Consider the following 13765-nt stretch of genomic DNA (forward strand, 5'->3'; position numbering starts at 1 on the left):
ATCATTTAGTTTCAATTTTTGAGTTAATAGTTTTTTACATTCTATACTTTTAAACTACTTTCGATATATTTATTTAAATAGAATTTTTTTTAATTTAATTAATAATCTTTTACAAAAAAATAAGAATTTCTAATTGATAATTAGATTTGCTTTGCTTTAATCCTTATTATTTTCAATTAAAATTGCACTATCTTAAATAAATTTCAAAGATTTTCTGAAAAAAGAAGTTATGACTTCAAAAATGTAATCAGGTATACTTAACTATGCTACTTTCTAACCTGTTAATTGCCACCTGAATGGTTTTAACTAACGTTTAATGATTTTACATTCCAGGTATTCTTTATAACTGTATTTGAAAATATATTAAGTTTCAAATAGTAATTAAATATGCCTCTAAGCACCTCAGTATACCTATGCGGCTGCGCCGGGGCCGGTTTCTGAACTACGGTTACTTCCTTAAGCTTTGAGGCAATATTTTCGAAACCATTCACGAGAGCTGTGAAAGCTGCTCGGAGGAATTCTAGACGAGGCAATAAGCTCCCCTTGGTAGCTGCACTGGTACTCTTAGGGTTTGCTAAATAGGAAAACAACCCTTCTATTCCGTCAAAACATCATGCATGGGCCAATGGGGCAGAGCTGCCAGGCCTGCCCCCGGCTTGTGAAAACTCTTCAATGATTGGGTTCATACCCTCCCGGGTGGTCACCCCTACATCCATTTTCGAACCAACATTATCTGAACCAGTGTTCGAGGAGGGCGAAGGAGAAGGCGAGTCAATATGTGTGGCTGCATTGTCTGAACGTGTGGGAGTTCCTGGATGCAGTTGCTTTGTCAACCGGCATCCGTAGTTTACTTAAGGAAAAAACTCTTACCGCATTGCCGTGGGAAGCTAACCCTGAGTACGGCTGACCACCAGCTAATTATTATGGCTCCAAGCGCTATAAAATGGTGGACTGGTCGCTAAGCTGTTCGAGGTTCAGTTGCCGTGTGTGGCACAGACATTCGGTCTTATGCTTTAGGGCGACCGAATGGAGTGGTAGCGGGAGAAATGCCAAGCAATCCAATATATATACTTTTATTTTACATCAATATATTTTCTATATACTTGTGTGTGTGTGTGTGTATATATATATATATATATATATATATATATATATATATATATATATATATATATATATAGAGAGAGAGAGAGAGAGAGAGAGAGAGAGAGAAAGCTGAGGAATGTGCAACAATATGGTTAAATTGGAAAGTGCCACGATTCTATCGGGTAAAAAGATTTAAAGAAAAAATATTTTTGGAAAATACGTGAGATAAAAATATTAACATATGCACATAAATGCAATAAAAAATAAACTAAATATGAAGACCCACATATGCTTGCGCAGATATTACTTTCAAAGTATACGGTACTTGTTTTGATGGAAATATTTATTATTTTCGTTAAAATAGGATGAAATTAAAAAAAAAATTTTTAACAGTAATTCTTTCATAGAAAGCTTAGGATCACTGAAGGGGAACATAGTTTAATATAATGTACTTCAAGCTACACACACACACACACACAGAGAGAGAGAGAGAGAGAGAGAGAGAGAGAGAGAGATTTTATTAACCCCCTCTTAGAAACTGTTGAGTGCGTTATTACAGCCGAAAACCGACTTTATTCCGTTTATTTACACACAATAAATAAACTATCTGACATAGTAGTTATTAAATCTGTGTCTGTTCAAATATTTCATTTTAACTATTGCAATGTCAAATTTTTAAATACGTAAGTTACGATAGATTTAATAACATCATATTGATTTGATTTAATAACATTTAATAACATGTGATTCTGTGTTTAAAAAAATAAACTGTTTGAAAATAAAAACATGACTCAATATTTTTACATCCTCTTCATTTCATAATTAAAGAGAAAAAAAAATAGATATTAATATGATATCAATCGAATTAATTAATTATTAATGACGAACAGATTATGAATATTTGTTTTAGTAATGCGTGAAGACAATAACCGTTAATTGCCGCGCTGTCTGGCCTGCGTCTCTTTGTTATGTAATGTTGTGTAACCCTTCCTCACTCCATCCTAGTATAAACGTTCAACGTTCAAGGTTAGACAGGCTACCACGTTAATACATCCCAGAATAGAGCAGAATTGAGTTTGCTATTTTATAAAATAATTAAATAAAGTCAACAATATCAGATAAAACGTTCAACTTTTCGCTTTCGTTCGCTTTCACCGTCTGATTATTTTTATTTATTTATTTTTGAATTTGTTATCTTTATATGCAAATTAAAAAAAAATTCGCTAATTCAAAGAGTGGAACCCAATACATTTAGTTTTTTTTAATCTGGTTAAACTGTATATTTGTGAGCTGATGTCTAAGTTTACAATCGAACCCGAGACCTTCAGCGTTTCAATCGGTTCTTTCCAACATATTAATCAAACTTGTTTACAGATGATACTTAAGTAAATAAAATTGAACTGTGAAGAACAAATCGATTCCGTAATTAATATTCACATGAATATAAGCAATCTGAGACAGAAGCATTACGCAAGTAATTATTTGTAGCGACCAAGAGTCAATCCCGGGGCTTTAAGATCATGAATAGTGCTTTTTAAAGACGATACTCGGATAAGCATATTATATGTGAACTGTCTCCAAGCTGAGAAAAAATCCGGACAAAATCGTTTGAGTAACCGTTTTTTAATAGCCAATATTCAAACAAGCATTAAACACATAAGCTAGTGTCCAAGCCGAGAATAGAACCCAAAACCTTCAGTACATCATTTGTTTTTTATATTACGGAGGTGACAAAATAGATTATAAAAATGAAAATGAGACCCAACAAAATCTAATTTCATGTCACTTAATAGAATCTTTGGATTAAAGTGTTTCATTCATTGATAGCCAAGTATTATTTAAAAACAAAGAATTATATTTTAAAAGATCTAAATAAAATTAAATTAGGCTTTACGTGTATACTAAAGTTCATTTATAAGTAGATTCGTGTACGTGTATGCACGCGCGTACACACACATCCATTTGATTTGAATATTGAATGTTGCTGAACTGTAAAATATGGAAGTCGGTTAGATATGTTAACTTTGAACTTTAGAAATAATATTAATCATTACCTCCTTACGTACCATTCATGATTTTTGTAATTATGTCATAAAAGATGCCCTGTTTTTTTAATTCCTGATTAGAAAAAAAAAAATAATAGTGACACTAAACAAAAATTATTGATGCGCTTGCAGGTCTGTATTGACATGTACGAAATGAGTTTGATTACATACATAACAGTTTGTTAGATATAATTAATTAAGTAAAAATGTCATTATAACGCTGGCTGTTTTAGTGCACATTTATAAAAGATATTTTAATATTTTATGTAATTATAAGTTCGTCAAGTCTGATAAATAATAACAATATAGTAAAACTAATTTAATATTAGACAACCTATGTGCTAGATGGTGAGTTGTTAAAAAAAAAAATAAAAATTAGATGGAATAATTTTTTCATTACTTTAATTTTTAAAAGTACTCGTTAAAAGATGTCTGTTGTTGGCGGTCGCGCCGTGGTGGGGAGAAGACAGACAGTGTAAACAGAGATGGTGAGTTAAAAAAAAAATTAGATGGAATAATTTTTTCATTACTTAAATGTTTAAAAGTACTAGTTAGAAGATGTCTGTTGATGGCGGTCGCGCCGTAGTGGGGGGAAGACAGGCTACAGGCAAACATAATGCGTGCAAACAGAGAAATAACTAATCAAGCCAGCAACTCTAGTACTGGACTAGCGGGAAATTGTCGGTAGATAGATTGATTACGCGTACGCATTCAGTTAGTGCCTCGAGTTAATATTCATTCTTTTTTAACGCAACCTAATCCAGTTGTTAACGTCATCCAGTTTATATCTTTTGTATGAGACGTCTGTTATTATTGACAAAGTGAGTTTTATTTTTTTAATTAATATTATTACGGAATATTATAACATCTTTGAAACAATAATTCCCATTTGTTGTATTCAAATTATTTATTAGATTAAAAATGTTAGAACTCAGTTTACACTCATTTATTTTTACAAAATAAATTAATAATTATTTACTGTCTTTATCTGTTGACAATGTATCCAAATAGTTCTAAATAGTTGCGAACCAGAATCGCAAAAATAAACAAATAAAAATGAAATGCGTTATATGCTTGGCTATATAGGTTATTTGGCCATTAACTAGGGAAGTAAACTTTATTGTATATAAATTTACTGATGTAAGCCAAGTGTATTTCACGTGTTAGAAAGAGGTTTTCAACATGAAATTTATCATATCTCATTTTAGATATATTAATTTTTAAGTCGGATCAGTAAATTAAAATCATCAGTAACTACATTGAAGGTTGATTCGTTATTAGGAGGGACCCTACTCGGAATCAAACACGGGGCCTTCTGTTTAACAGGCAAACATACTTATGCCATCGAATGGATAAAAAATTAACAATCTTTAATTATAGCAATTTTATCACAAATTACATGAATAATTTTTAAAGAAAAGTGGTGTATTTAAATTACAAAATAATTTGTAGAGAAACAATGTTCATTTTTCGCAATCATAAATAAGCATAAAAATATTGTTACAGATAATTTTATTTTTTTTATGTTTTCTATTCATTCGTTTAAATGAAAGAATGTGTGTTATTTGTACTGAAAAGAGTAGTAACATTCCTAAATAATTATTCACCTCTGTAAAATTAACAGAACTAGATTTTTTTTTGCTGCACAATACGAGTTTACAAGAGCCTCATTTTACTTCCCGATAACTTTTTTAAGAAATTACAAAACTATTTAATAGGTAATAACCTATTCATTCAAAATAAAATTAAATATCTTACTTTACAGAACCGATGTTAATCAGTTAACGGACTTTTAATGATTAATTATAAAAAAAAACTTGAATATTCTGCATCTTCAATTAATATGTACAAATGTTATATAGCTAAATGATTTTCATTAACGCTTTCTAAATATATATATTTTATAAACATAATAACTTCACATATTTTTAAAGGTAATTATGCCATTGTTTTTATGCGTCTTTGAGTGACGTATTACTCAATTCCGCTGTATTCTACTTATTATATACCAACCACAATAAAAAAATAATTTAAATTATTTGTTCTGTTAAAAAAACCTAATCTTATGAAATACAATAATTAAAAGAGAGTGAAACATGTTTTGTGTGTGTGTGTGTGTGTATATATATATATATGAATGCTAAGCAAGAAAGGAAAACATTCCCATCGGTAGCGTTGTCAAAAATATACTGATCTACTGAAAGCTCCTGGGTTTGACTCCCAAGCAGCTTAACGTTTATATACCAATCTCAGTTATGTTGTTAATTATTCATAAATGAATATATGCTCAGGAATAATACAAAAAATAAAAAACAATCTTTTGCTTGTAAAGAAAGCAACAAAAATAAATAATAATATTAAAATGTTCAGGACATTGCCTTAAAAATAAACAAATCATGAAGATCCGAATAATCGTATGTTAAATATATATTTGTTTCCAAAATAATTACTTCCATCCAGACATTTAAACGTAATTTTGGTTATTAAAAATTTTTTTTTTTTTTTGGGGGGGGGAATTGAAAGCAACGCAGCATTCGGATAAATGAACATTAGAAGTCCGGTTAATTGCGAACCATCTAATTAAATACTTTATTATAATTAATTGAACGTGCATTAATTCGATATTTGAAGTTTGAAATTTTAAAAAAAATATTCTTTATTCTGATAAATTTTCGCGTGTACAGTGGCAGAGTTTAGAGTATTTAATTCAAGGATATCAGGTTCGAATCGTAATGAGACTCATTAAAAGTGGTTGTACTGATGTACAGTTCCCATTCAACCAAATAGTAACGGACACGTTATCTACTGTGATGAAAAAAAACATTCCAGGGTCGGAATGGAATCATCATCTTTATGTGCCTTTGGCTGCGAATTGTAATAGCTCTATGTACGTTGTCTCTTTTCTTCTCGTTAGGAAAAATCGTTAGATCAGAGGTTAAATTTTATTTATATTTTTAATTTAACGTTAACAAGTTTTTGTTGTAATTCTAATGAAAAATCGTCCTATACTTTTTCACTTACGAAAAGACATAAAAAAATTTAATCAATATTTTAGAAAAAATCGTCTAACATTTTATCAGTAATTCTTGTAATTACAAAGTTTTAACAAAAATATACTTTGGGCGAAAGAATTAAAAAAAACCATAACAAATGTATGTTTGTTCAAACAGCCTAAGGTATTATGCGCGCGCGCGCGCACACACACACACAAAATAAATAAAATTTAATAAACTGAAAATTATCGCTAAAATAAGTAAATAATTTTTCTTTATAGAAAGCTTAGAACTAATGAAGACGAATAAATTTCAGTATAATAAATTAAAAGTGCCACGATTTTATTGGATACTAAAAATTAATTATTTAGAGGGATGAGCGATATAAAATGCTGAATAGCACAGGCGAAACGAGCCTTCAGTCAGAAATATAATTTGTTTACATAAAAAATTAATTTAAATGTCAGGAAAAGATTTTTGAAAGTATGTGTTTGGAGCGTCGCTTTATATGGAAGTGAAACTTGGACGATCGGAGTACTGAGAAGAAAAGATTAGAAGCTTCTGAAATGCGGTGCTATAGGAGAATGTTAAAAATCAGACTGGTGGATAAAGTGACAAATGAAGAGGTGTTGCGGCAAATAGATGAAGAAAGAAGCGTTTGGAAAAATATAGTTAAAAGAAGAGTCAGACTTATAGGCCACATAAAGACCACAAAAAAAACCCTTTTTATTTCTTTTGTTTAACCTCCAGATCAACCGTTAGGTATTGCTTCAGAGGATGAGATGAATCATTTGTAGCGTGTGTGAAAATGCCATGCCTTTCTTTTTCCTGTTTAGCCTCCGGTAATTACCGTTCAGATAATACTTCAAAGGATGATATGCATAAGTGTAAATGAAGAGTAGTCTTGTACAGTCTCAGTTCGACCATTCCTGAGATGTGTGGTTAATTGAAACCCAACCACCAAAGAACACCGGTATCTACGATATAGTATTCAAATCTGACTTTACTTGGATTTGAACGCTGGAACTCTCACTTCCAAATCAGTTGATATGGGAAGACGAGTACACCACGAGACCACCCAGATTGGGTGCAACATAACCTTGTATCAACATAACCTAACCGAACATAACTTACGTAAGCTACCCTCTTATAACTAATGTTAAATACATATTTTAACAAACTAAATACATAAGTTTACAAACTTAATTGCACAACGGTTGCTCATAATTAGTATCACCCGTTTTTGTAACGCACAAGAAAAACTCATTTCACGAAAAGTTTGTTAACATCTCATATACTGCAACAATATACTAAAAATATTTATACCTAATATAAATCAGCTGTTTATGTAACTTTGCAGTGTTGTCACTTTGGCTGCAAAAAAAAATTAGTGTCTACTTTATTTAGAGACCCGTAAATAAAATATTTTTATAAAAACAAAAACTTATTCATTATTTCTTTTGAATTAAACCCATTTTTATTTTCAATTCTAGTTTTATTCATGTTTGCGACTACAATCTTTCTAGATTTAGAATTTGAAATCTAAGCAATGAAAACTGAATTATTCCTTTATTATATAAAAAATTCATTTAATAATATAGCCTTGCATTGATTTATTAATAATTAATTATTAATCTCCACAAAAATTTTTGAATTAAAACCGGAAACTATACAAAATTTTATTTCACTAATAACTTCTGATATTTTTATATTTTATTGTTATTATTTTTTGTAAAACTTCCACAATTTGAGGTTAATATTTTTTTTTTGTCTTCAGTCATTTGACTGGTTTGATGCAGCTCTCCAAGATTCCCTATCTAGTGCTAGACGTTTCATTTCACTATACCCTCTACATCCTACATCCCTAACAATTTGTTTTACATATTTCAAACGTGGCCTGCCTACACAATTTTTTCCTTCTACCTGTCCTAACAATATTAAAGCGACTATTCCAGGATACCTTAGTATGTGGCCTATAAGTCTGTCTCTTCTTTTAGCTATATTTTTCCAAATGCTTCTTTCTTCATCTATTTGCCGCAATACCTCTTCATTTGTCACTTTATCCACCCATCTGATTTTTAACATTCTCCTATAGCACCGCATTTCAAAAGCTACTAATCTTTTCTTCTCAGATACTACGATCGTCCAAGTTTCACTTCCATATAAAGCGACATCTTTGTTATTTCTACTGAATTACACATCTTTGTTATTTCTACTACATTTCATTACTTTCGTTTTGTTCTTGTTTATTTTCACGCGATAGTTCTTGCGTAGGACTTCATCTATGCCGTTCATTGTTTCTTCTAAATCCTTTTTACTCTCGGCTAGAATTACTATATCATCAGCAAATCATAGCATCTTTATCTTTTCACCTTGTACTGTTACTCCGAATGTAAATTGTTCTTTAACATCATTAACTGCTAGTTCCATGTAAAGATTAAAAAGTAACAAAGATAGGGAACATCCTTGTCAAGACTCCCTTTCTTATTACGGCTTCTTTCTTTTGTTCTTCAATTATTACTGTTGCTGTTTGGTTCCTGTACATGTTAGCAATTGTTTTTCTATCTCTGTATTTGAACCCTAATTTTTTTAAAATGCTGAACATTTTATTCCAGTCTACGTTATCGAATGCGTTTTCTAGGTATATAAACGCCAAGTATGTTGGTTTGTTTTTCTTTAATCTTCCTTCTACTATTAATCTGAGGCCTAAAATTGCTTCCGTTGTCCCTATACTTTTCCTGAAACCAAATTGGTCTTCTCCTAACACTTCTTCCACTCTCCTCTCAATTCTTCTGTATAGAATTCTAGTTAAGATTTTTAATGCATGACTAGTTAAATTAATTGTTCTGTATTCTTCACATTTATTAATTATATTTAAATTAGAAAAAAATAAATATATGAACATGAAGTCGGATTCGAAACGATGTGCCTTTTGCTTGTAAGATCCAAATATTTTATTAATTAAAACTTTATTTGGCTATAACTCTGGAACCGATGAAAACAAGTACTACTTATTATGTATTGTTGAAAAGCTCTCAATGAGGGCTTTTTTTAGAAAAAGGTCAAAATCCAAATGTTTAGGATTTTGGCCTTTTTGGACACGTTTGATTTAGTTGATTGCAATCAAAAGGAGAGGTGAACAACTAGATGTTACAACAGTTGTAAATCCAAATTTTCAACATTCTACAACTAATTGTTTCCGAGTTTCCAAGCGAAGGGTTAGGCAGATTTTAATTTCCTTTTCACCAAAGTTCATTATTTTTTTTGGGTTGTCAATTAATGCAATTAAATGTAACTATTGCCATTTAAGATTTTTATGTTGAGGTAGGTGTAGCGGAAAGGATGGATTCCACCTGTTTGAAAATAATTTTAAAAAGGTTCCCCACGAGAATGATGTACATGTCTGCAAATAAAAATACGATGGGACTGATAGCTGTTGAATAATAAATGCAGTAACTTTTCAATTAATCACCTGCTATGAAAAATTAAACCAGAATTATGAATGCTATTATATAATTGTTTTAATATATAAATTATTTTATATTATATAAAATATTAGTCAAATATAACACTATGAAAACATAAAACATTATTTTGGATGTCATGACCTGATAAATTAAAATAAAGTGAAAGAAGTAGTTTGATGTAATACTTTAGATATAATTACATAACTTCAAATAAACATGCTCCTAGTCTCAACTGCTGCAAATTTATTGATTAGTTTCTCAAATTTACGCTATTGTCGGTAACCTCCCGCTTCACACTCAGCAAAGCCAAGGCTGAAAACTTTACTGTCCCGCTGATGATCTCAGGTAGGCAGGATAAGTTTTAACTTTAACCTTTCGTAACTGGCACTGGATGTTGTAAGTCAGTAAGATCTGAAGACCGGCTTCCAGATTTGGAAATACATTATCCCCAAACTACACGATGAAGTGTAGCAGGCCCGCTGGTGTCGAAATCTTAACATCAGCCCTTGTGTTGAGTAGCATTCTCCAGTCCATTATTTCACTGAACATCTCCAAGCCATCCAACCTGCCCATAAAAATGCATCTCTGCTTCAAGCTACTTTCATTAGCTGCATACATATTTGCATACATTTGTATGTAAAAGAAAGTCAAAACTGATTTCAGTTTTTTCAAGCTTGCTCTACGTATAAAAGGTCATGGTCAAACTCTTCAACAAGCTTCAGAACTTCTATAAAATTTCCAGTGTTTCTGTCACTCCTGTTTTTCACTTTCAGTGATAGTTTCTTTTTCTGCAGTCTCTTATGGGCAAATTTTGTTTGGCTAAATATTCTATGCAGGGTTACACCTTTTAAATACTTGTTAACATTTCTCTTTCTCTTTAACAATGTGATTTTGAAGCTGTGCAACTATTAAACCTTTTTTTATCAGTCTTATTTTCACGTTGTGAAAGAATTTTAATACCTTTGAGAATTCTCATGTTCAATAATTTTAATTATATAAACCATTTTCAGTTTCCAGAGAAGAACAGTTACTGACTGCATCTTTTGATGGGAAAAGCAGATACAAAAAACAAAATGCTGCACCCTTCACAGAGGAATGTACCGATGAAGATCAACTCACCGTACCTCCTTTTTGTAATTTTTTTTGTAAATCATAACAAAGTCACTGATTTGTGTAAAAGCCCCAGCTCTATTCTGAAAATAGATTTACCTCTTTGTACTATTTCTATGCAAAGTGTGTCTGACATGATTGCTTTTCCTGATGCCTGATTAAACTTCATATATCCAAAATTTTGAAGGTGAATCACATCATCTACAATTTTTGTATATTTTGGCTTGTCTTGTTGAACCGGATCAGGTAAATCATCATCCAAATCTTCTTCAGAATCTTCTGATGAACCTTGGTATTCCATTTTATCTAAATCTGGCTGTTTTGAATCAATCTCATTACTCTACCTCTCTCTTCCAAGGCTTTTAGTAGAGCAAGAGATGTAATTCTCATTACAACCCCTATTGATTGTTATCGGTGATTGAGTACGTTATCGGTACTATAGTCAATTAACTATCAGTTTTGTGAGTTATTGAAACATGTTCTCAGATATTAATCCATTGTGTGGAGAGAGGTTAGGGTTAAGGTTAGATTTTTGTGGAGAGAATTTAGGGATAAATTACCAAAGTTTGGTAATACTTAACTCTGTGTTATAATTTATGTTATAATGGAAATATACTTATTACAGAGAGAGACTACACTACATGTTCTACACTGTTGGTCTTGTGTACGATGGATAATCACCTTACAAAGAGCGGCATCAGTAATCTTCAGCTGACTGAGTCTCCGAGTGAATAACTGTTAAGGTAGTTTATAGTTTTAACTACAAAACTGTAACCTCTCTCCACAGAACTCTAGCCTTAACCTTAAACCCTAACCTCTCAACACAGAATGGATTATTATCTTAACAGGTCACCATAACTCACAAAACTGATTGTTAATTAACTAAAATATTGATATCCTCAGCTTGGATTTTTACCTTCTACAGATCATTGCTGTCCAAACCATTTATCATTTAGATATTGTATTTAACTAATTCTAAGCATATCTATTATTAGTAGGAGAGCTGTTAAACATTTTAGGTTAGGTATTTGATGCTCTGTGAAAATTTGTGTAACACTACTTTTTTAATGTGTGAATACAAAATCAAAGACCTGGCTGAAGCGTAGTGGCGGCCTAGCAAACCCTTGAATTTCTAATTTTGCAAAATTTTATTTGCAAAAAATGCTTAAGGCATTTTGAAATTTTAATACTTTTAAATTTTGTATTTAATGGAATAAGAAATAAAAAAGCCAGATTATTTAGTCGGGTTTAAAATTTTCTCAGGCTGTTTCAAAATTGTATTTCATAAATATTGAAAAAATCTAAATATAAATAAAATTGATTTAAAGATTTCAATGAATGAAATGTTTTACAGTTAGCAGCGATTTTATTGTTTTTATTATAAATACTTAAATTTTATCTTGAATGTTTTTATTTTTGAAGATAATGGATGTACCTTTAAAGAATATCTACACATTTGAAGCTCTGTCCTCTAAAAGTATCAAACTACAAACTGAAGATGATAGTGCAGCGGATACATGTTTGGTTTTACCACATCTCCCGATTGAAGATGATATTACATCTGATTGTGTAAGTATAATTTGATTTATATTTTTTGTTTATGTTATATAGGAATTGTCATCACATCATTAAACTTAACATTAAAATGTTGATTTTATGTTTTAGGATAGTAAATCTTTGCAAGTGAAAGTGGAGCCACTTGGTAATGGTTGTATAATGAAGATCTATTGCGATTGAAGAGATCTTCAATCGCAAGAGATCTATTTTATAATTATAATGATGTATGAAGTTTATTCTAGCCCTCTCAGTGTGTATACATTGGAGTATTATATGAATGAAAGTTTATGTATGCATTTAATGTCGATTCTTTAATTTGACTTCATTGCATTTTTTACCATGTTTTGATTTTTTCTTTATGTGATTTATACAGAGTGCCCCAAAATCACTTTACTAAACTGAAAAATTATAAATGGATTATCTACTGAAGTCTTCATGTGTTACATGTTTTCATTTTGCAGGATCGCTTATCAGTTTTAAAAAACAACATCTAATCAGCTGATTTTATTACTAATTGTTGTAATGGATTTTGTGAATAACAAGTATGAATTGTAAACTGACAAAGAGCAATGCTTGTTTATTCTACAATGTTGGTAGTAAATAGTAGTGATATAATGAAGCTGTAATTTTAACAAAAAAAAAAAAAAATATTGATGTTATTAATGGTGATATTAAAAAAGATGCTTTAATAATTGAAGAGACCAATTTAGTTAAATAAGAAAATTTAAATGTTGAAAATGAAGTGGTGCTGTCGTTAGATTTTGCATACAGTGAAACATAAATTATCCATCTGAGTAATTGATGGATAATTGACTGAAAATTAACTGATTTTGAAGTCATGAGTTCTAAGCTTCAAATCCTAGTAGAGACAGTTACTTTTATTAGCATTTGAAAACTAGATTGTCAATACTGGTATTCTTTGGTAGTTTGGTTTCAATTAACCGCACATCTCAGGGACGGTCGACCTGAGACTACAAAGCTAAACTTCATCTACATTCATACATATCCTCATTCATCCTCTGAATCCACCTTACTGTGGTTCCGGAGGTTAAACAGAAAAAGAAAACTAAATATTGATCTATCCAGTACCAAATGTGTTTAATTTAAAAAAGGTTTATCATATGGTACTGGACATATTCTAATGTTTATGGGTAACACTAAAAAAAAAATCCACATGCAGCAACTTTTCTAATAAATTATTTAATATTAACTCCATGAAGAGCACAAAAAAAACCAATATAAATTGCATCAAGCTGAGAGCAATCATTTAGCGTATCAACAGTATCGTCCATTTATACTCACAGGTTTGTTTGTGTAATTAAATTTACCTCCCAAAAATCTTTGTTCAGGAACTATACAAAACAGAAAAAATTTGTATATCATGATCAATATCAAATCCCGGTCAGGCATTGTATCTTTTTTACTTTGCAAAATTCTGTGTCCTTGTTCTGCACACAAGCTTCAGGCCTATTTGGTGAACATAAAAAATAAATAAATATTATCTAGA

At 30.8% G+C, this 13765-nt stretch overlaps 1 protein-coding gene across 1 annotated transcript in view; it reads left to right on the forward strand.

The window, feature by feature from the left end:
- The first annotated feature begins 3726 nt into the window (after positions 1-3726).
- Positions 3727-13765, forward strand: part of LOC142334037 (uncharacterized) — a 13211-nt gene continuing 3172 nt past the window's right edge. Inside the window, exons 1-2 of the mRNA XM_075381703.1 lie at positions 3727-3952; positions 12124-12270. Of these exons, the coding sequence (XP_075237818.1) occupies positions 12127-12270 (144 nt within the window). The 5' untranslated portion in view covers positions 3727-3952; positions 12124-12126. The remainder of the gene's footprint in view (positions 3953-12123; positions 12271-13765) is intronic.

Source organism: Lycorma delicatula, chromosome 13 (genome assembly GCF_047948215.1).
Source record: "Lycorma delicatula isolate Av1 chromosome 13, ASM4794821v1, whole genome shotgun sequence".
Taxonomy (NCBI): Eukaryota; Metazoa; Arthropoda; class Insecta; order Hemiptera; family Fulgoridae; genus Lycorma; species Lycorma delicatula.